Genomic DNA, 24,396 nt, shown 5'->3' on the forward strand with positions numbered 1-24,396 from the left:
TTCTTAACTCCCTGTATGAAGCACAGATCGATAGCGGCGATGCCTCCCAATCCTGCATTTTTTTTGTTTTCTAAATTGCGCAGATTGACCGAAGAATGGACACGGTACAGTTATTACATACAGTTGGATCTTCTGTTCAGTTTTGTATTTGTTCATGTATGTATGAGTGTGTACACGTGTGTGTGTGTGTGTGTGTGTGTGTGTGTGTGTGTGTGTGTGTGTGTGTGTGTGTGTGTGTGTGTGTGTGTGTGTGTGTGTGTGTGTGTGTGTGTGTGTGTGTGTGTGTGTGTGTTTCTTGACAAGATGTCATGAGCTGGGGACACACAGGGCTAAGTGGAGCCCAGCAGCAGCAGCATCTACACAAACCCTTATCCCTTCTGTTCCAATCCAGAGTGACAGCTCTTTGTAGTGGAAGCTATTCTCAGCCTCCCTGGGTCCATTGGGGGGGGGTCCGATTAAATTGGAGCTTGTTGACACCTACACTCACAGTCTCACCTGTCCATCACACCTCTATAGGAGATCATCCAGCTGAGAATCTCCTGATCAACTCTCTAGATCTTTCTCTTTTGTTTGCACAGTCCATTTGTCTCTTTGTCCCTCTGTGATATAGATGGTTTCTATCGTTATATCATTTCTCTCTTTCTTTCTCTCTCAGATCTTATCTCTGCACTACAGTCAAAGAAAAAGTAGAAGAAATAAGCAAAGCTGTTGTGTTTCTCTCCTCTCTTCTATTCAGCACTCCCCAAATTGCTTCTCGTCTTGGTAGATAGCTTCTACTCAGGCAACCACAAAAGGCAGAGACAGATGAGACTGTCTTCTCTTTTCCTTTCTCAAGCATCAAGTCTTTCTTCCTTTGAGCTCTTTTTAATCTCAATCCTCCAGCATGTTGATTATCTGCCATAATGAGCTGGCCAAATGCATTTTAAAGCCTTAGATAAATAATTTCTTCCCTCTGTTCAGGGTTAAATACTTAAAAGTCCATTAAAAGCCCAATAAAGCAGAATTACAATACTCTTTGTCTAACATTGGTCATCGACTGTGAGGATGTGCTGCACGCTTGGGCTGCCAGAATCAGTTGATCTCTGCTATGTGCAGTCCCCGTCTTTGATTTATCCTTAAATGACGAGTCACCCAACCCATCCAACTGTATAGTTTGTTTGTTCCTTCACTCAAATAACACCTACAGCAGTGTTTCCTGAAATAGCGCCCTTTGGTTTAGGTACAAAAAACACTTGGTTAGGATTGGGGAAAGATCATTGTTTGGGTTTAAATGATTAATTCAACCATGTAGTCTGTTAAAGTTACTACTTTCTTAAAGGTATGCAACCTTCATTGTCATGGCAAAAGTAAACTGCATTACTGATATAGTTTGCTCCTCTAAAAACATAACGGTGGGTCTTCAGAAGTTATTTGTACAAAAGACCTACGAGGTCGTTTTACTAGTCCAATATAAATAACCTTCTGTTTCAATTAATTTTCACGATTCTTTTACAGTGTGATGTGCCAATTATACTGTTCACAAAGATTGTGACATCGGCCGTTTCCAGAAAAAGTCTTGAAATAAATCTCTCTTTAAGGATGAGAACTGACTTGCCCTGTTATGAAGTACGACTCATGTACTGTATATACTGTAAGCCAGCAGTAACCACTTGTTATTACTCATCCCGAGACTTCTTAGATAACTACACAGACGACAAAGCGATAATTCTCAGAAGTAGTTTACAATTTGATATAACAGGAAAGATGAACATTAAAAAAGCTTTTGATGTATTTTTAGGGACAAAAGACATTCCCAACAAACTCCATTTTTTTCTGCCACGAGGCCAAATCACAGCTGAGATCACACTACATGATACAGAAGCTGTCAGTCAACAAAATTACACTTAACGACAGAGAGAGGAAGACCAGTGGAGTCAGTGCCTCCTATTGCAAATGAACTACGATCAAAAGCAAAGGAATCCTGTTTTCACCAAATCCTTTTTTCACAGACCTCAGGATGCTGGATGTGGATGGTCTCATGTGGGGTTTAGGGACTGAAAACATGAGGAAGCACTGACTGCTTTCAGTTTTTGCACCTTGAGGCCAGATCACAGTCTGAGTCATTTAGCTGGTAAGCTTTTCGATTGCAGACTGTGCAGTATGCATTTGAGGGTGCGATATACAGTACATGTAACCTATAAATAAATGCAAACCCTAACCCCGCATTATCTTTCAGCATTCGTATCCACATACGTAATGGAACTCACGACCGGGAAAAGCTCACCCTGTTGATTGCAGCAGCACTTACAGGGCAGAAGATTACTTTATGCATCGTGAAACTTCGCTGATGTGTTTTTTTTGTATGCATTGAAGCGCCTGCACAACCTGCTGATGTTTGCAAATTACCACAAAAGACAACATACATCTCATTCGTGGAGTCCGCCTGTATATAGGCTAGATCCTCCACCAAGGAGCGCGCATCATGTTGCACCGCTGCGGAAGATGTGGTCGTCATGAATATGTTTGTTTGTGTGTGTTTACCTAACAATAGACACATTTATTAAGCCACGCTCTGAGATGCCCAGGAGACTGAGGGTCCCACATGTTGTCTTCTCACATGCGTGATGCTGCTCAAGAGGGTCTCATTAGGATCCTAATCACTCCTGGACAATTAACTCTCCTAACAATTCAATTATTTTATAGTCAGTGTTAAAGAGAAGAACAAGTGTGTGTGTGTGTGTGTGTGTGTGTGTGTGTGTGTGTGTGTGTGTGTGTGTGTGTGTGTGTGTGTGTGTGTGTGTGTGTGTGTGTGTGTGTGTGTGTGTGTGTGTGTGTGTGTGTGTTTTCTGCCCGTTACATGATTAAATACATGCTACACTGTACACAACAGGATGTGGTTAATTTGCTGCCCTCTTCAAATTTCAAAATGACTGTGAACAACATAAATGACTGAAAATGAAATAACATAATTATTCATTTTAAGTCTTCACATCTTGATCATCTTCATCATCTCTTTTTTGTGGCTTGAATACATTTCACAATTCTCTGTTGGACATGTGGTTATTTGCACAGAGGCTGGTAAAATAACCTGGAGTTGTTTAAAGCAGTGTTGTTTGTTTTAATTTAATTTAATTATTCTATTTTATTTTATTCTATTTATTGTATATACTGTGCATTTTTATATTTAATATTTTTACTGTTATTTTATTGCTTTCCTGTATCTATAAATGCTGCTGTAGCGAAAAAGAAAAAAAAAATTCCCCCGTGGGGATTAATAAAGTAACTATCTATCTATCTATCTATCTATCTATCTATCTATCTATCTATCTATCTATCTATCTATTCTATCTATCTATCTATCTATCTAAACTATTGTAAGTGGGTTGATCCATTGCTTTGGCCTAAAGTGGTACTAGACTTCTATAGAGAAGTACACTATAGGCAGGGTGGACAAAATAACAGAAACACCCTACCGCAGAATGCAATGCAGCTTTGCCACAATTCACAACATCAAAATTACTCTCAAGGTAAATCTCCTCCTTTCTGACTCAAATGTTGCATTATATTTTTCACAACCTATTGCTGTATTATATTACTGTGCAAGTTGTGTTACTGTGTTCAGTACTTGCTTCATTTTTGCTCCTTATTACTGCATTAATGAGTAGCAGGTCCCACAGGTACTACAATTCCCGGACTAATTTAAAAAAATTTAAAAAAATTTAAAAAAAAAAGTGTCTTATCATATATTGATTTGAAGAAATTGTGCTGTTGTATTTCATAGGAGAATGAGCCTGATACAATCAGCCCAAACTCTGATACGATCAACAGATATTTCATTAAATATAACACTCCATTAGTGTATTTCTGCACATCCTCTGAATATTTAAAACACACTTTGTAGGTCTGACAGACTGGGCAGCAGACCAGGAGTGACGATAAAGGATGGCTTACAGATAACATGGCATTTGAACAGGAGCGATAAATTTGGCTCGTCTGAAGTTGCTGGAATTCAGAAAACGTTTCCAGAAATGTATCCCAACATGCTCCAAACAACAAAACTTCAAGCCCTATAGTAGCCGGCATGTCTCTGAGTAATAAGTTTGTAAATCACGTAAATTGCACTTCGACGAAACGTAATCTCCTGACAGTTTTACTGATATTTACGCAGATATATTTGAAGCTTCGTATAAGTGATGACATTCACCTCACTCGAAGCACGTGTGGAAATACCATAAACTAAACTAAATAAATACAGAGCAGATTACCTTTGACAGCACGGGATTCCGCTGATTTCACCAGTCTGTCTTTCACCGCTGCTCATCCTCTGACTCCCTCTCAGCTCAAGAGGCTCCGCTGTAATCCAACTTTCACAATAAAGAGGCAGCCCGCGTCCGCAAGAAGTTCTCTGTCCTGTCAGCGACCGCAAAGAGGGTCTGTTTGTGGGTTTTAAGAAACTCCTATAAAAGATATCACACAGAAATAGTAGTAGCAGTAAAGTAAACGGCTCAGCTGTGAGTGTGCCATTTGCACCGGTGGCTGAGTGAGCGCGACGCGCACCGCTGTTTATTGCGCTCCTTGTACCCGTGTGACGTGACAGGACGGGAGGAGGAGGACAAGGACAAGGGGGGGGGGGGGGGGTGTAAACCCGGAACCAGGGGTGGATGGTGTGTTTCTCGATCCACTTAGCGTGTGTTTTATTCCTATGATTGAAAGGTGTCTGACCAACATGGTTTGTTGAAAGAACAAACAGATTTATAATTTGTTGTTTGTGTGTCTGATGCACATTCAAGTCAATTTTGGGAAAAACACTTCCACCTATTTTCTTAGAGTTTATACACTCAAACGTTAATATTTCCTTGTTTATTTGAGTTGACCAAACATTTTGACGTTGCTTTTGATTTAAATTCTTCTTTGTTTGACGCATCGCCTCTAATTTATTTTTTTTTTTTTGCAACTCCTAGTTATAGATGTTCAAAGGATTTAGTCAAATCATTTGGTGAAGTCAGGAAGAATTGGACTGCTGTTGCTGCTCACCGAGACAGAGGAAGTGATAAAAGCACAGTAGGGAGATGTCCAAATGCCCCAAAAAATAATGAATGTATTTTGGTGGCAGCTGCTGCAGTATCAGTAGCAGGAACAGAGATGGGAGGAGGATCCCCAGAGCAGTGGAGGCCATGTGGTATGAAATTAGCATCGAATGTTCAAGTAAACGAAAACTGACAAAATGCATCATTGAAAAAAATGCCGTCAGGTTGTATTTTCAACTGGAAAAAAAAATGATGCATTGAAAAGAGGCAGTTGCGTTTGTTTCAAAATACTTCATTTATATATATTTGTGAATTCAGGACGAGATGGATTAACCTTTAATTGAAGATTATCTCTGACCAACGTTGTTGAAAGAAATTTATCCCATATGAAACACATATTGCATATACGCATATAGCATTGGGACTGACTCAATTTGATGATGCCCCGCCTATCGATAGTGACAACCTGACAGCACCAGAGGGCTGTCAATCAAACAGACCCCCTCCACCACCACCCTCAACACACACACACACACACACACACACACACACACACACACACACACACACACACACACACACACACACACACACACACACACACACACACACAAAACAGGTTTTTGAACCCTACGTCCACTTTTTTATACAGTCTGTGGAGACAACTTTGTTTGTGTTTGTGGATTCTGTTCGTGTGTTTGCATGTCAGTTGTGTTGGGTGTTCTTCTGTGTCACTATGCTATTTTGGAACCTTTGTTTTATGTGTGTTGTTTGGAAATAGAAAGTCTTCAAACTTCAACCCAATTCCATAACCAGTTTATTTGCTAAGTGAACTTTGTCCTGCTCCCTCTGCACTCTGGTCTCCATACTTGGCGAGGCCATTTCACTTGCTACACTGAGCCGAACTAATACATCCGCTGAGGGGATCTGGGGCAGGAATGGTTCTTTACACCAGATGAGAGTTACAGTTTGTGTGATCCAAAAGCCCAAGTCCAATTAATCATTGCCTTCTTCTGTGATGTTCATCCCTGACTGAATGTGTATTCATGTTTTAAGCAGAGAATCAGTCACGCACACAATGTAGACTGTTTTGTAGGTGAATGTGTTCACAAAGGATTAGACTGAGCGGGCTCTTGAAAATGAATTATACTGTTGGCCTTTTTGGAATTTATGGGGAAATTAGTTTTCCCACTATGGAGCCTTACAGACTATTAACAGTTTGAGGCCCCTTAACCAACTACTCAATCACCTCGCCTTGCACTGAATTTGACGGCTTATCACATGGTAAATAAATTTCCTCCTAACAACGCGTATACTGTTGCAATGAATCCCTGAACAAAACATTGTGCTTCTTCTTGCAAAACACACTCATAGTATTGAACATGAACTTTGCCCATTAAAGGGGTTCAAAGACCTTCTGTATGTGTCAGTTATCTCTGTGAAGCTGAAGCAACGATCTATAAAACACAATACAAAGACAAAACAGTGTGTTCTGGGATTTAAGTTTGTTTTTCCCATAGGAGATCCTCGGTGCATTCACACTGTGTCATTTCATCTTGCTTATTGCAAGTGTTTCTTGCGATCCTTTAACCCTTCACCTTTATTTTAGTTTGTTGAATAGTGTTTGTCACTGCAACTGAGACATGTTGAAGCCAGTTATAAGTTCATAAATGTTCCTTGTGTGTGCGGGCATGTTGAATGAGCAGGATTGATTAACATGCAATTGAAATCTGTTGAGTTTATATGGTTGAGCTCAAGGTACTGTAATTCTTTATGTGATGGCGTAAAGTAACGGGCCACACCCAGAGTTGGCGTGGGCACATGACCGTGGCGTTGTGGGTCGTTTTGCTGACACAGAGGCAGAGAGGAGTGAACGAGCCCAAGCTATTCTGCACATGGTCCAAGAGGTGCACACGGTAAATTGTTTTATTTGTTCGTGTATTTATGTCCATTGTTGTTGACTTGCATTTATATTGACACGTATTGCATTTTTATTTTTGAGAGAGAGAGAGATTGTAGTTTTGTGACATTGTTAATGTGCTAACGTGTGAGCTTTTTTTTTTTTTTGGGCAATGGACATTTTGCATGAGAGACTCCAGAAAGAGCTCGCAATGTATGTCACGATGTTTATGTCTGTTTATAGTTTTCACGGTGTCCGAGGTGTCGGGGAAAAGAGAGAGAGAGAGAGAGAGAGAGAGACAGAGAACGCGTCAATAAAAGTTCATCAAAGACATCAGTACAAAGTGTTTCTCTGTTATTTGCTGTCCGGATAAGGAAAAGAAAAAAAAAAAAAAGCCTCAAATTGCCAGCAGCAGAGGATGGTGTCGGCAGATCAAATTTCTAAACGCACGCATTTTTATTTTTTTTATTTTATTTTTTTTATCTGTTGTGTGCTGCAACAGCTGTTGTTTAAGATGTTCGAGCTCTGAGCGTTGTAAGAAAAGGAGAGCAGCAGCTTCAGCGACTTTTCATACTCCTAATGTGAAACATAAGATATGCAAGCATTGACGTTAAACCTGCCCTGAGCTCTCTGACGCTGGAGCGTCAACACAAAATGCGACGATATTTCATATTAAAACGCTTTTAAATTAGACGTGCCCCATCCCACCCCCCCACCCCCCCGCCCCCACCCCCCTGAGACATTAGCATCTGCGTTAGCCTGGCACATTTATAGACAGTAGGTCTGAGGCTAAATAACACAAAGCGTCTTGCTTTTTTTTATCCTGACAACATCTGTACCTTTATTTCTAGAGTCCCTCCATGAGCTAAAAAAAAAAAAAAAAAACAAGTCTGATGGCTTCATACCAAAATAACTAAGACATATTCCTTTTTCTTTAAAAAAAAAAAAAAATAAAAAAAAAAAAGACCTCCAGGCCACAAAATGAAAAACACATTAGGTATATTCACATATGCAAGAGTGCTCTGGCTGAAAATAGAAGAAGCCATATAGTATTAACCCAAAAGTGAATGGGTGTGTTGGGGATAGGAGGCAGTCCCCAAAACATCCAACAGAGGGAGCCGGTGGGGCAATGCCAACACAGTAACATACACAGCTTCATTAATAATGAGACACATGCCAATATGAAATATTAAAAGATGGCACACATGATGGCGTTGTTCTGGTTTTTCGGTTGGCCTCCTACGAACAATCTCCCCTTCTCTTTCTCTCAGCTGTCTCTGCAGGCTGCTGTCTATGTATTTTCTATGGTCACCATCCAGTTGTATTACAGGATAAACATTTGTAAGCAACGGTGTACAAAGTAAAGAGTAAAGTAGAGAGAGATTAGCATAGCTGCAAAAGGCGATGCAAATATAGCATGTGCAGTTTAACAAATTAAACCACAGGGAAGACACTCAACTACAAATACATTTTACAGTGTTTGTTTACAGCAAAATTAAAAGCTTATGTAAATTTTTCCTTTGAGGATATACTGCTGCCAAGATCAATTTGAGCTCAGACGAAGCACCTGTTGATCACCATGAAAACAGCGTCCGGGAATGCGCCGATGTGAAAAAGGTCTGAAAAACCAACCTGGCAGAGAATAGACAGGTGAGAGCGCAGCGCATGTTTTGTGTTTGGGTCAGCCGGGGCTTGGCGTCTGGTCCTCCGGGCCCTCGGAGGCAAGCTTTTTTTCAGTGTCTGGTCACGCTCTTTGAGTTGGCAGAAAATCAGTGCGCTGCTGCGGCAGCATACAAAAAAATAGATATTTCAAGCTTCACGTCCTCACTGTTTTCCACATTCAAGTAGGCCTTTAGTGGAGGGAGCATCAATCAGGGCTTCGTCCAAACGTGCCAACTTTTACCACATCGGGTCAAAGGTCATGTGGTGACATTTGAACTTCAGAAGAAATATGCAGCACACTCATCAGCTCTCAGTGTCGTAGCAATGGACCGAATGAAATAGAACAATAACACACTGAATTCGATCCAAATACTGTGCCATTTTTAGCATGTTTTTTTTTTTTATAAAAGATCAAATATAACCCACAAACTTATTGTGGGAACGAGAAAGATGCTGAATAAAGTTTGACTGTCAATAACTTTGTTTTTGATCCAATAACATTTCAGCTCAGGTCCTCCATTTATCAGCGTAAAGCATAAAGCATCAGCGTTTCAGCAGCATGTTACTGTTGTAGCTGCTGCAGGTTGAACTAGTTTATACCCTGTATTATACGCAGGGACAGCAGATATATGTGAGGGGTTGTCAAATTATTACTGCGAGAGGAAAGACAAAAAAACAAAAAATAGTTCTGAGGTTTTCAGGTTTTGGACTTTTTCTTAATTTTTATTTTTGGTGAAAACTTGGATCATTTGAACATTTATTGAACTGAAACCGTGTGAGACGTGTGACCCTAAATTTTTGGAAGATGTCACAAAACCAAAGGTTGGAAACCACTGGTTTTATCTTGAATGTGTTTTAGTTTAAAAACTTGTTATACTATCTGTTGAGTCAAATCTTTATCTTAAAAGTAACTTAATCCGTCAGATTAACTGTAGGGGAGTCAAAAGTATAATATTTTCCTCTGAGAGGTAGTTTGAGTGGAAGTATAAAGTAGCATTAACGGAAATATTTAAAAGTTCTTTGTTACTTTCTACCGCTGAAATAGAGTCCAGAGAAAACACTTGAGCTGCTGTGATGGTTTGAGGTAACTGCCGGGGGGCTGAGCGGCAAATGATAACACACACACATTCTCAAACCTGGCAAATGGAGACAACACGCAAAGAGCCAATCTGTTTCCATTCAAGTATCTCTGTGCTCTCATGTGATGACCCGAGTGTTCTCCTGCCAAAACTCAATCAGCAGCAACGTCAGGGTGTTCGGATAGGACGATGATAGATGTACAATCTTGCTGAAAGGCTATCAGCTATGTTCTCACCCTGCTTACCACTGACAGCCAGCTGGACGGAGGACGATTCTCCCTGCGAGGCCTGTTCGAAGTGAGCAGTGCCTCTTCTCAGACGTCAACCCGTCCCTGTGCAGGGTCAAGTATAAATACAGAACGGTCTCTGGAAGAGCTATTGAAAATAATAGGGACGCTAAATACAATACAATACCGTACCCGTCAATACCCATCATGTAATTAAACACAGTTATAATGTTTTATCAGTTAACACTTATCTTTAACCATCATCACCCCTTAAACTCATTTACCTTTTACTGACAGTATTAATATACTATTTATAGCATATTGCTATGTAGTATTAAGCACATATTAGAACATTTTAAGTGTTTATTACTTCTCCTGTGAAGATGTATTTTTTTATCTAATTACAGCTGTTATATTTTATTTCCATCTATTATATGTTAATATACAGTTTATGTGGTGTATGGATCCATCACAGGAGGCAAGGTTGTTGGAAACAATATCAAAAACACTTAAAAAAGATCTTATATCTACTTGCAACAACATTAAAATCTATAAGCACTCATTAAATGTCTATATACGGCTTATAAAAAGTGAATACTGGTCTTTCTTTCGGTTTCTAATTTAACAATATTGCCTACATTTATCAAATAAATGAAGTTTTCTTTCTTTCCTTGATGGAGAGCTCTGAACTTTGAAAGGGGCGGCTCCAACAGTGTGTATAATTATTCTGAGAACAGTAGCAGGTGTTTATTCATGTGGACTACAGAGGCACAATAGAGCCCAGCAGCTCGTGTCACAGACTTGGACCATGTCCCTGAGTGTAAAAATAGCCGCACGGCCGATGATGTTATCTCCGTATTTACACAACTACTGATCAACAAAGACGCTCTCTTTTACTCCCACTTTTTCCTCCTTTGGGTTACAAACTTAAAGTCAGGACATTTCTCTTGGACATCCAGCGGGACTCACGTTACAGATATCTATGAATCTAAAAAAAAATGCTGAGGCACACACTTTTTTTTAATGATTCAGAAGTAAAATAAAAATTGTATTAATTATTTCTGTGGAGCTTTAAAGATATTTAAATTGAGCATAGCGTTAGTTCAGGCCGGCCACAAAGTCAAGCTCAGCTCTCTTGATAGCTCAACAACTGTTCCCGAGGCCGGCTCACATCAGCTCACACTCAGCGGCTTCCCCGCGATGCATTCATTGGCAAAGTTCGAACAAGGTGCCTTATTTAAAGCTGCTTCAGCCCGCCACTCTTCCTGCTTCCTCTGCCAGATGCTTTGCCACCCACCGCCACCCCAGCTCCTCCTCAATACTGTGTCTGATTTAATCAATGTCATTTCGTTGTCATTGATGCCTGCTCTGTTCTGTTGGGTTCTTGCTGCTGCTCTCACTGCCTGAATCTTCCATGAAGGCACATGGAAGAACGGGGATGTGTTCTCTCCCCATCTCAGGCTTTCCACATAAGCACGTGGAAGGGCAGGGAGCTCCCCGAACAGAGCCATAACGCCAAATGAAAATGACTGCTCAATCAGTAAAAGCCTTCTTTGACAAAAGTGGCCCTGACTGAACTGTCAAAGAAAGAGGACAACATTCATCCGTCCAATCTTCCCAACATGTCAATCGAAGAGAAGATACTGAAAAAATACGGTACCTATGCTATCAAATTTCTTGCAGGTATAGGCTGCGTACTTGAGGGAAACATGAAACATTACCTGCCTGATACAGTAAAAAAAAAAAAAAAATTTAAAATTTAAAAAAAAAAAAAAAAAAAAAAAGCACATTGTCCTATAAATATTTCCCAAACCATGTAAGGTGTATCTGATATTTATGTAACCATGTTATTTATTGATGCTTCACTATTCAGAAAATCGTTTGGGTCCAAGCTCACACAATCAGTGTGAGTTCAAAAAGCAACAGTATATGTGGTGTTCCTGCTTCAAAGGCTTCAAACACATGTTGCAGTGGGTTCATGGCACTTGAGTGTGGGTCACACAGCTCTAACTTCATAATGCTTTAACCATGTGACATGTGTTGAGGTTTCTGATTCATTCTGCCCCACAACTTAGCCCATTAACACACTATGAGAAAACTTTATACACTGACAAATATAGTCAAATAGATAGAACCCAGTTGTTCTCGATTTCAACTCATTCATTCAGCAGTAATGAAATGATTTTGTCTCACAGCTCCAAATGAATGCAGTTTAAAGATACATCTGGATGCATTTTGGTATCCAGTGATGCCAGTATATTTACAGTATTTCAATATAGAGTGAGGTTGAATAAAGACAAATGGCATTTCATGTCAAATATATCTTACATCAGCATTTTCAAATATTTCTGCCTGTGTACTGAAAGCTGATCAGTGATTCTACTGAATAATTATAGTCTGAGGTGGTCGAGCACCTTTGTTTAGTGAAAGGTAACCACTCCTACCATGTTTTGCTACATAATCAAGGAACAAAAAACCTGCAAACTCAGTTCAAAAGCAGCTATTGTATGTTCTGTCTTCACAGCAAAATGAGAAAACAAAGAAACGCTCAGTTAGCTTTGTTCTTCATCCGAGAGATTTGCATGAAATTTCACTTCAAAGTGCAATATCCAAAAGTTAAAACAACAAAGCAACATTCTGAGTCATACTCCTTTATTGACTCATGAATATTTATTTTGTTATTCTATTGATCTTAAAATTCCTATACACACCTGAACAGAGACTGGCTTCACTGGGCTTTTTTTTTTTTTTTTTTTTAAATTGACTGGCCTCCGTGTAAATGGAATTACCGAGATTGTAATTATGCGTGAAAAGAGACGATTAAGGCCCAAACAAATTTGAATTTAGGATGCTGATGATTCATTCCATAAAAATCTGATCAGCATTATCCTTCAGAATAGTTCATGCTGACAAAGAAAATCGAAACCAATGTAACTTGAGTGTGGGTCACACAGCTCTAACTTCATAATGCTTTAACCACGTGACATGTGTTGAGGTTTCTGATTCATTCTGCCCCACAACTTAGATTCAATTTTAATGCGGAACACTTTTATGGTCTCCGATTTCTCCAAAGTGACTGGCAGCACAAATCTGTAAATCATCTTGAGGTATAGGTGTCTGTGCTGTTTTTCTAAATAAAACTACCTGTCCATGCACATCTCACCCAGCTCATTCAGCCAGTTTTTCAGGATTTAGGCTTCAATAACAATGAAACACTTGTTTTTAATTACACTAGAAGTCAAATTTGGAATCTTCCCCTGTCCTGTACCCTTGTATGGATTATGTTGTTTTAGTCCATAATTAACTGCTAAACGAAAGTCTGGGCTGTTTGTTTGTCAGTTAGCTGCCCCAAGACTAAGAGGCCGTAATTATGGTGATTACTGCAGCTTTAGAATGACATAATTGTAATAATTAATGGAAAGCTGGTGGGATGCCCATTTTTCCTATTTTTGCTGTGAGGCATTCACTTAGTTCCACTTTACAGCCATGTCAAAATCTCATTAAAGATCAGTTTAGTGGCTGCTCACCCACCACAAATGCCCATTCATCCTCTGGAGAACATACTGTTAATGATTTTAAAATGAAATGGAACAAATCGCTGCACTGATATTGAGAGGATTTGTTGCAAATATATAAGATGGCATTCCCCTGCAGCTTTACTGTTTCATCATATATTATCAACAAAACATAAACTAAAACTTTACAGCTGTCCAGTGACTGCTGTACATTAACAGAGGTCATTTAAAAAGTTTTTTTTTTTTTCCTTGTCCTTTTCTCTTCTTGCCTGTTCACAACTGGCATTAACATTCTTTCTGGGTGATCGGACCACAAGTGGACAGTTGAAAATACAGGTGTGAACACACCCAGACCAAATTGAGGACACACTGAGGTCTGATTTGCTTTGACTATATTCAGAGGTGGTCTGGGACACATTTGGACACATTCTTTTAGCAATGTGAACACTAATGCTTCCTTGGCCACATTGAAGTACCACCTACTCAACTGACAGAGGATGTCAGCAATAGAGATAATAGAGAAAAATACATCTTGTGTGAATCAGCCGAGCACAGCTGAACTATACAAAAAGTACAGGAGAGATTTACCTACAAATATATGGTGGCTATAAAGGAGTCTAAAGGGTGTAAGGGGCTTGGTCAAGTGCTTATTTGCTTGTTTATTTACATGACGTACCTGTCCATCTGCATATAGAGCGGGGAAGTGAGATCCGATCACAAGTGGAGAAGCATGTGGTGACGCATGAAAATGACGGATGTGAACATATAGCATATAATCCCAATAAACAACATAAAAAAGATTCATGGAATAAAAATAGCGATGATCAGTTTAGTCTTTGCAGGTTACATTAACTGTTTCAGAAGAAAAACATAAAGCAATGTTCCCACAAATAAAAGCCATTGCAAGTGTTTGTGCAACAAGCACTGTTACACTGTACTGTCTTACCTGTGTGTTTATCTATGTGTGTGTGCAAGTACACGAGTGGGTGGGTGGGTGTACTGTGATGAAATCACCTGCATCTCTATCGCCCTGACGAGTCTGGAGGCAGATCTCTGATGCACTGAGGATGTCTGAAGTGCTTGTACTGTTGAAAATCTGGCTACCACCACACACTCGTTTTGTCCCGATTCAACATGTACAATTAGTCATTGAAATGCTGATATATTATTGGCCCACGCAGCTTCTGAAGCACAAAGATGTTTACAATTCTTCTTACCTTTAATTTCATTATAATACATGATATTATCATCACATTTTGTTGTTTTCTGTTTGAACTGAAGATTTCGTGGTTTGATTGTCTACTGGTGGCAGGTGGTTTCTGCACAGTGTCAGTAAGAACTTGTATTATAATTTTGGTTTTGGCATCTTGACCGCCCACAGTGAGATGCATGTTAATACCGGATCCTGACCAACATCACATTTTATATTCTGCCTCCTGCAACAGAGCCTCTTTCTTAACATCACTACATCCGAGGCAGGATATAAGAGAAAGAGGGCAATATTTCCTAACAGCATGATTTTACAATGAGTTTATGTAAGCCGTGACTCAACTCTGTTATAATTACATGAACTACTGGAGCAGCCCAGAATATGTTCCAAAGCCTTTTTAAATAAATTGATATTTGTTTTATTTTATCTAGAAATATGAAATTGAAGTGGATTGGTCCAACATTAGATTTCATAGCTTTTGCGCACTTCGTCAAATTTCTTCTTTTCAGCATAAACACATTCTCCGCTGGATATGTAATTGTTTTACTTGAAGCTGTGGAAATTGCTGTATTTTCCTTCTTGCCCTGGCAGCACTGATACTGCTGGTGATGCCAGAAGACCATTGAGGTGATGGCTTAATTGGACAGAGGCAAAGATGGATACAAACACACGAAGCAGGGGGAATGCAGGAAAGACGTGATTCAAAGATGTACTTAACGAGAAGCAGAACCCAGAGAAGAAGAAAATAAAACAAGTGTAATACACAACAAACTGCAGCTGGTTCATTGAGAGACGTATATTCTGAAGCTCAGTACCTGTTTGGATCAGTATGTGTTTAATCCAAAATGTTTCATATGTGAAACAAAGTGTGATGTTTCACCTTTCTAAGTTTCAGAAAGTGTGGCTGTAACAAGAGAGGGAGGGCAGGCGAGATCTCAGACTGTCCTGGGGAGTTTAATATAATGTGAATATCATGGCATGTTCTTGCTGAGACCCTGCTGTCAGTCAAACAGCCAGTATGAAGTGCAGTCCTCTACTGCCCCCCTCGACAAAAAAGAGGTAATGCAAATAAGTCACACTCCTGTTCTTCGTGTCTGTCTTTCTCTCTCGTAATTCTCTCAGTGCGACAGTGGATCATTGTGGCTTCTGTCTTGTGCGTCTTCACATGGGAACAGAACATTGGGTTACCAGCCGAGACTCAAATGCAATTAAGCACTCTGCGAAATAATCGATCCCAACACACCCTGACACATATCTCACACACAGGCTTCACACACACTCACCGTGTCTTTTTTCACCTTCAGTTGTCAATTGATGAACACTCCATGGGGGAGTCTTTACTAGCTGTACCCTGGCAATGTGTGGTTTACTTGGATGAGACCTAGTGATGCACTAGAACCAAACTAAACGAGCTCAGACCCCATTGACATTTGCTCTTGGCTGTTGGTAGTATTGTTTCTTGTGCACCTGTGCTCAAAGTCACCAGTTAACAGAAGGAAAGGATAAAGGGCTAAGTGAGGATGACATTTATCGCTCCAGAGGATCATCAGCCTGGTCCCTCGATGCTCCCTGAATCCACATGTCAAACCCAGACTGACAACCCAATAGACAAGGGAATGGCAGAGTTCAACAGTGGTGATAGAGGAAGGCGGATCTTTTACTATTGAACAGAAATATCAGTGCAACGATATTTAATATCTATTGCATAACATTTCCAAGCAAACATTCCCCCACCTGTACACTTGGAGGCCTCTTAATAAAGAAGCATCAAATGGAAGAGTCACTATTCCCTCATGATATCAAACCGATCCTCCCCTCCAGCGTCAAATCCACGACACTTAGAGAACTTATAAATTAATACTTGAAACGCACACAGCATCACATTGACCACGCAGCGCTGAAGAATATTGCAAACTGGTAAGTAAAAAAAAATGTACGTTTTAAAATGCTGCACAGGTAAATTTGACTTTGTATGTTGGTTTTGTTTTGCAAAGTTTGTGTCTATTCAAAGCATTTCAATCAACACATCCTTAATTGGAATGCTGAATTGTTTAATTCCAGTCAGTCATCTCCATTTAAATTGTATCAGTTTTATTTACTAAAATAATGTAATATATTCATTTTCTTAAGATTAATGGCAGCCAAGAAACATGGGTAACTTTTGCAAAAGTAAAAAAAAGGGAGATGAACTGAGTTTCTTGATTTTCATTCATTTGACACTGAGCACATCTTAGAAATCAGCATGTGATTGGAAATGTTTCAGACTTTTATTTACGTTCTTTATGTGTGGAATGGCCATTCAATAGCCAATAACAATGTATGTGCTGTTTGCTGTAAAAGTATTTTCCATTTAAAAACCTGGGTAAGAACATCTGCATTGTGATTTATACATTATACTACACTATACTACACGAAAGCTGCAAAGACAACAATACTGAATTGATTTATTAAATGCAAATAAAACAGGAACTAATAGAAAATAAAAAGTGTAATATAAAGATAAATACATTTTACAGTAAATTAAATACAATCAAATGTATTTTCTCGAACATTTTGGCAACAAGTAATATAGCTACTTTTTACTGTTGTTTACAATTCTAAACGATAATGTTACAAATTAACAACATATTTCTATATTTTTAGCCAAACAAGCACAAATTTACTTATATGCAGCTGATAAGTCACTTTTCCACAGTTTTAAGAATACAAGTTCATATTGATACTGCAGGGTATTCAGCACCCAATTAAATCCTACAAAAATACTGTTTAAAATGCTGTTTGTTTACTTCATTTTCAGTAGATATGCCTGGAGAAAAATAAATTGATTAAGTCTGCCATCCCCAGTGACGAGCATCTTTGGTAAAGAGCTTCACCTCCTCCGTTAGGTGATTAGTCCCACAGGAGTGTGCGTGTCCTGAGGTGGAGTCGGCAGCAGAGGGAGGTGAGAAACGCCATCCGCTGAGGGACCGAGGGGAAGACAGGTCCACATTCAACCAGAACAGTCCCAGTGATGGCAGGGAACAATCACAGCCTCTGGCTTCAGTAGTCCATTATTGGAGGTAGCTCAGGTATACTACAGCATTTAAAGATGCTCGCAAGTTCAGATTGCACAAATCAGCCTGACTCAGAGCTGCTGGAAATAGTCCTGAAGCCCAGAACAAAACCGAAATTACCAAAACCTGCAGACAAAGTTTCCATATGTCTTCTCTTGTAGGGGCCACAGACAGAGACACTCGAGGCTCATGATGACTGCAGTATAACTGTTTGCTTTATGTCTGACTTCAGTTTTTTCTCCATCAGTCCAGCCTTTATTCAAGTTTTTTTCCCCCAAGTTATCATCCTTGTTCTCAGAAATAGGCTTTAGAAATAGCTAAATGTGAGAAACTGACTTTTAAAAGTTGAAGGGACATTAACAAATATCCACTGACATTAAATACAACAGTCTAAAGCCATGTGCAGAATACGACCTTCGCCGTATTCATTTAGGATTGGCCGCCCTTTTATTCTGCTGTGAAAAGGTGGGGCTTTCAGAATGAGTCCCTTTAGTGAGTTAGAGCTCTCTGCACACAGGGAGTTACGTTTCCCAGAGGAGAGTCCACACAGACACAATAACAGGATAACAGCCCGAGGAGAAGCCCTGGCAGTGTTTGTAACATGTTTTTACTCTGTGAACCGCTTCTGCAGCTACTTAATCTCTACTGAGAATAAACTGCTCAGCAGGTCAGAAACAAAGACTCTAATGAACAGTTGTATGTTTGATGGGACACATGCTGAGGCTTTTGTGCTGAGATACAAAATATCAAGACTAAGAAAACAATTCTTTAAAAAAAAAAAAAAAAAGGGCTAATGTTCTAGAAGAAAATTTACAGTATCTTTTTTGTTAAGTTTCTAGACATTTCCTTCAACCCCAAAATGGGTAAATTCCATAGATTTACAGTAAATATATAGCACATGGGAGGATAAATAGGACGTGTCCAACATTAGTTTGCCCAACAAGCCAGATATTATTGTGACTTCAACAGCTTAGTTAACATTTTCCGTCAATTGCCACGGTACCAAACTTTCTTTTTTTCTTTTAACTGGTGTTAGTCGGCTAGTTGGCTACCGAGCCCAACTTTTGCAACGCAAAACAGGCAGCTTATCTTAAAATTGTTACATATCGGTCACTAGGTGGACAGTCGCAGGCTTAAACAGGGACTAGCATAACTCTGCCGGACAACCGCTAAGGTTTCTCCAACTCTGAAAGCCGAATGAAACTTTGACTGACTGAACAATTTGTGTGATGGCTGCCATGCGTCCTGCACTTTTTCGTGCTTGGCAAGGGTTCTTGTTCCCACAATGCAATGTGCATTTATACGATACAAGTAAAAAAAAGTTTCTTCATATTAACACAACACATTGAGCTGTAGTTTTACAGACTGCCTTTAAAGTGCAGATAAATCAAGTTCCCTTGATAAATACTTTAATGGAAACTGTATCATTTACAGTTTATAGTGAGTGACTGTCTGTCCGGAAAATGCGGAATATGTTAAATCCTGATCATCACTGCTGTTGTTCTTCTTCCCTCAGAGTCCTGGTTTTTGCAGTCATAGAAACATGGACAGAAATGTCTCATCACTCAACGCGACCTCAGTCCCAACTCATCTCCCTCTCAACAGCACAGCGTCCATCAATGCCACAGTAAAACCTTTCAGTGTGTTTGACGGGTGTGACCATCAGGCAGAGGCCATTCTCTTCGACCTGATCGTGCAGTCCACCAACGTATTGGTGGGGATTCCTGCCAATTTACTTGTCATTGCAATTCTAATCCGCAATCGCAAAGAACCGTCCACCTCAGACATATTCTTGGGCTGCTTGGCCTTTATGGATGCCTACTTTGGGGTCATGACACCCATCACCTTCCTCAACCTTTACGTCTGGCAGAACAAAGAGGTGTGGCTGTCCATTAAGTTCTCCTACGGTGTGAAGGATACCAGCGGCCCGTTGTTTCTCTCCTGTATCTGCCTAGATCGCTTCGTGGCTGTGCTCTTTCCAATCGCTTTCAGCCAGCTGAAACACTTTAAGTACAGGTTAAGCCTCTCAGTGCTGGTACTCTGCCTCACCTTCACCTACTCATCCGCCAAGGTGGTGGGAGGCCTACCCAACTTTGAGAAGGTGTTTACTGGTGAGATCCTTGCTGCATTCACTTGGATGGTGCTGTGTAACGCAAGCATCCTGTGGGCCCTGAAGAAGTCCCATGGGGCCGGTAAAGATGAAATGCACCCCATGAAGAGGAAGGCCTTCAAGACGGTGCTCTCGATCCTTTACATCATTGTGATCAACTACCTGCCGCCTGTCGCTCTGTTCCCATTTGAAGACTACTATCACCCTGATGTGTTTCGCTGCTACGTGCAGCCTGTGGGCTTTGCCTTCGTGAACATCAGCAGCACCACCCAGCCACTCATCTACTTGACTCGCCTGGAGAAGGTGCCTTTCCTCTCTGATGCCTGCATTAAGAAGTGTACTAGCTGTGTCACTGCAGAGAACACCGAAACCCCTCCTGCACAAAACCCATCCACCTAGATTTACAAGAGAATATAATGTACATATTTATTTTAATAGAACATGTATCTCTAAAGAAGAGAGTAGGAACACATGTTTTCTGTGACTGATTTCATTTCTCCTTTTCCGAATATATATTGAATTTATTGTCACTATAAACAAAGAGGGGGAAAGAGATTCTGAAAAAAGTTTTTAATCTTTAATTGGAAATTGGAAAACATGACATTGTTATTTATTCTTTATGTTCCGGAAAACGGATTTCTACAAACAGCATCAAACTATTCAAATTATTTCTTTGAGTTTGGCGCCACCATGTGTACAAAATAGATCAATAAACTTGATCCTTTCTGCAAATGAGGTGTGTGTGTGTGTGTGTGTGTGTGTGTGTGTGTGTGTGTGTGTGTGTGTGTGTGTGTGTGTGTGTGTGTGTGTGTGTGTGTGTGTGTGTGTGTGTGTGTGTGTGTGTGTGTGTGTAATGTGTATGTTTTAAGGTGCATACAGTGTATAACAGGTTACAAACATCTTCCCATCCCAGTCCAACATAATATGGTTGTAGAGGAATCACTGAATACGTCAAACAGTACATCAGAAAATAAAAAAAAGTGTTTGCCACACAAAAATTCAGCACTGGACTAATTTCAACATATCATTTTCAAAAGCAAACGTGCTTTTACCTTTTTCACAACAGAGGTCTAATGCCACAATCAGTCAGCATCTTGTTTCAAAAGAAAGCCGTTCTAATAGTTGGTAACTTTCATGACAGTTTTTATGTTTACTTAGTTTTTACTTAAACTACACATTATTTTATTCAGGGTTTGACTGATTGGAAAATTGTAGCTCAATGAATAGGTCTACATTTTGGGAAATACATGTATTAGCTTTGCTGTGCAGGAATGAGAAGATTGATGTCACGCTCATGTTTGTGTGGTTTGGGCCTGCAGTCAGTTAGCACAGCTTAAAAACTGCGGCAAACAGCTAGCATGGCTCTGCCTGAGTGCAACAAAATCTGCCTGCCAGCACCTCTAAAGGTCGTTATATCTTCTTTGTTTAACCCATAAAATAACTTAAGTGTAACCCTGTTTCATCATTTTTAAGGGGTATATGTACTAGGAGACTTGCCAGGCAGATTCCAGGAGGTTATTATTCCCAACTAACTACCCTTTTAAAATGCTCACTTATTATCATTTCACACCTCTGGTCTTGTGTTGACCAAATAAACCAGATGTAGCATGTTAATCGCTGAACTTTAGAGGTGTCGCATTGTGGAATTTGTTGTGTTTTTTTCTAAGACAAAAAGAAGCGATGAAGCGTTCCTAAAATGTCAAACTACTTCTCTAAGAGGAGTTTCTGAGGCATCAAAATGACTTGGATGAAGAATACTTTACCTTTTTTTTTTTTTTTTTTTTTAGGATAGATTAACATTACAGCAGGTTAATCTACCAAACTTAACTTTTAATTTCTTATTTATTTCATCCATCATGGGAGTTCTGCGATGGCATTTATGATCTACTTAGTAATAAATCACTCATCCACTTATTCCCGCAACATTGTGACAAGTATCTTCTGTGGCATTATTCTCAACGGGTGACTGCTCTGTGTATAAAAATATGGAAGTAACGGTTCTGTGAATGTGTGTGTAAATGCATATATGAGTGTGTTGTCAACAGGGTCAAAGAAAGACACCGTCCCCTTGTTGTAGTCCAGTTGCACTTTGACCTGTTTGGGCGTTCTTGACACTGTCAGCAGGGTCGGCGGCGAGGTCATGGCGCTGAACTTTGCATCCCGGAAACACAAAGTCCAGAAGCCGTTTTCAGGGCGGGCGGGGATCTCGGCTGTCCTCGGCACAGACGAAGAGGCCACACCCAGGAGCCAGTCGTGATTACTTCCTGTTTCCACAACCCAGTGGTGACTTCCTGAGCCCAGGGTCGTCATGCCTACCACTTCAGCGCTCTTGTGGAAGCGCTCTGGGTTGTCAGGGCAACAGCTCTGCTGCTTTGAGTAGTGGAGGGAAGTGAGGTCGTCTGACAGGATGAGGCAGGGGTGTGCTGTATTTGGGTCTAAAGTCACAGGAGCTAAAAGACAAAATTAGGAACACCGATATGTTAAACAAGGCCGCACAGTTCCTGTCTTTGAGCCGCTGAATCTGAAGAGTAGAATAACAGGGTTTACTCACTGTAGTCTACATGGTCCAGTATTTTCTCCCAGACTGTGTACTTGAGGTTGCAGAGGTGTTTGGTTACATCGATCAGTAACCCGTACATGTTGTCTGAACCGAGCTCCATGCTTTGACCTCTGTGATAACAACAGATGTCTTACTCTGTAGATATGTCACAGTGATTTGCATGAAATAAGTGTCAGCTCATACTTTCATTGTAACCTACCTGTCCTGAGTGGCTTTAAAATTCTGGGGAAGAAAATATAGTGTCAAAGGGAGTTTTTTCAGAATGAGAAAACAGTTGAAAACTGGACGGCACATACCTTTAACAGAACTATATCGTCCTCCTTTAGCTGTTCCTGAATGATTGAGATGGTCTCTGTGAGGGACTGCACCTCTGCCGAAAGCTCCTTCATCTTATCCTTCATCCCGGCAATCTTCTCCTCTTCTTCCTTTTTCACCGCTGCTAATCTGGTCGACTCTTCGTGGTAGAGGACTTGGTGGAGCTGTTCAAACTGGCTCTTGATCCTTTTCTGTGTTTCCAGCGTCTGACTCTGGATGGAGATGTTCAGAAACGTTTTTCAGAAATGTATTTCATATTTTATTCCTAACAACTAAGATTTGTCCTCTGTTACCTTCATGTACTTGAACATGTCAGCAGAGGTCTTATGGATTCTTTTGAGGCTGTCCACTTTATCCTGCAAGCTCTTGAGTGACAAAACGAGTTCATCCTAAAAGTCAAGCAGCCCTCAGTCAGCAAAGATCAGATGTAATGTTTTGAGTTTTTTGGATATTTTAAGCCTAGACTCATCTCTCAAAGTGTGGCCCACAATCTGGACAGACTTGTGGAACTACATTCTGCTTTTAGGTGTTACCCTTAAACAGTCACTTCAGCTAACAATGTTTTGTTTGTTTCCCTTACCTTGCAGTCTAGCAGGGCCTCCTCTATAGGCGAACTATCGTGGGTCTTGTGAAGTTTGGAAGAATGACACACCACACAGATAGGCTGTTTGTCAACCAGACAGAAGAGTTTTAACTTCTCCCCATGCAGATGACAGTTCATCTTATCCTCCTCCAGCACTGAACTCTGCCTCCTGACCTGCACAAGAGCCTCACAGACATTTTTCAGAGCCAAATTGGATGGAGGATTGGACTTGGAGACCCTTTTCCTGCACACAGGACACTCTCGTAGCCCCGTGTCGCAGCATTTCTTCAGGCAGCTCCTGCAGAAGCTGTGGCTACAGGACAGCAGAACGGGGTCTGTGAAGATGTCACAGCACACTGGGCATGTAAGGTCCTCCTCTGGGAGTGACATTGTCGTAAAATAAAGTTAATCCACAATGCCAAATAGCATAAGTCGTCACGTTCAAGTCCTTAACAACTCCCCTGTCAACAATAACAACATGATTTAGCGCGCCTGGTTAAACTCGTCTCCTGAAAGCCTCAGAGTGCACTAACCGCTTCTCTATTGTTCTTGACAAGAAGTAGCTAACGCTCTTGGTTTTCCTGTACATGACTTCTGTGGGAGTAACTTGAAACGAGTAATGTGAAAGAGCAATGTACGTTGCACAGCTGGGAAGCAGGAAATAAAGCCCTATTGGCCAATCGGTGTATGACTGAAAACTGGTCGGTAACTTGTTGAAAGTCCGGAATGTAATCAGTCAGGATGTGAGTGTGAATGTTTCAGTTTAACATCTATGTTGACAACTTACTTTTGAAATCCTGTGCAGCACTTATTCACTTGGACACTGACTAGTTTACTCCCAGGTAAAAAAAAAAAAAAAAAAAAAAAAAAAAAAAAACTGCAACTAAATCCATAAATCTGTGAATTTAGTGACAGTAACATTGTTGTACAACTTCCTTGATTCTTAGTGTGAATATTTAATAACATGCAGTGAAGTATCTGCCTTTTACACATAAGGATAAAGAATATTTTGTAATGAAATTCAATACTGGCTTTTCTGGCAAGTTAATAGCTACTCCTGATAATCATAGTCTTGGAGTGCACCATCAGCTTTAAGAAATTACATTCGTGGCTGACCTGTCTCTGCTCACAGGTGTCATTATTTTGTTTTGTTTTGTTTTCTCTTTTGTAACCCAT

General features: G+C 40.2%; 3 protein-coding genes across 5 annotated transcripts in view; 1 reads left to right on the forward strand and 2 right to left on the reverse strand.

The window, feature by feature from the left end:
* The window catches only part of gcgra (glucagon receptor a), a 39,821-nt gene extending 35,304 nt beyond the window's left edge, over nucleotides 1-4,517 (reverse strand). For all 3 annotated transcript variants that reach the window (XR_011311079.1, XM_069702958.1, XM_069702957.1), the window contains exon 1: nucleotides 4,245-4,517. The gene's annotated coding sequence lies outside the window, so the exon portion shown is untranslated. The remainder of the gene's footprint in view (nucleotides 1-4,244) is intronic.
* A 14,678-nt stretch (nucleotides 4,518-19,195) lies between these two features.
* Nucleotides 19,196-20,161, forward strand: LOC138623292 (G-protein coupled receptor 183-like). The gene has a single exon (XM_069702726.1). It carries the CDS (start codon nucleotides 19,196-19,198, stop codon nucleotides 20,159-20,161), a length of 966 nt encoding a protein of 321 aa, XP_069558827.1.
* A 167-nt stretch (nucleotides 20,162-20,328) lies between these two features.
* On the reverse strand, nucleotides 20,329-23,848 carry LOC138623430 (nuclear factor 7, brain). Its single transcript, XM_069702959.1, has 6 exons — nucleotides 23,218-23,848; nucleotides 22,931-23,026; nucleotides 22,619-22,849; nucleotides 22,522-22,544; nucleotides 22,314-22,432; nucleotides 20,329-22,212 (listed from the first exon to the last, which is right to left on the reverse strand). Exons 1-6 carry the CDS (start codon nucleotides 23,608-23,610, stop codon nucleotides 21,674-21,676), a joined length of 1,401 nt encoding a protein of 466 aa, XP_069559060.1. The 5' UTR covers nucleotides 23,611-23,848; the 3' UTR covers nucleotides 20,329-21,673.
* Nucleotides 23,849-24,396: the final 548 nt, after the last annotated feature.

Source organism: Brachyistius frenatus, unplaced genomic scaffold, assembly GCF_029030835.1.
Source record: "Brachyistius frenatus isolate BFR_SWC_R1_liver_20210118 unplaced genomic scaffold, ASM2903083v1 Contig_43, whole genome shotgun sequence".
NCBI classification, from domain to species: Eukaryota; Metazoa; Chordata; class Actinopteri; family Embiotocidae; genus Brachyistius; species Brachyistius frenatus.

Coding starts and splice junctions, on each gene's coding strand:
- LOC138623292 (XM_069702726.1), top strand. CDS start 19,196: ATGGACAGAAATGTCTCATCACTCAACGCGACCTCAGTCCCAACTCAT.
- LOC138623430 (XM_069702959.1), bottom strand. CDS start 23,610: ATGTCACTCCCAGAGGAGGACCTTACATGCCCAGTGTGCTGTGACATC. Junction 22,850..22,930: donor ACATGTTCAAGTACATGAAG/GTAACAGAGGAC, acceptor ATCTCCATCCAG/AGTCAGACGCTGGAAACACA. Junction 22,213..22,313: donor ACTGGACCATGTAGACTACA/GTGAGTAAACCC, acceptor TTTGTCTTTTAG/CTCCTGTGACTTTAGACCCA.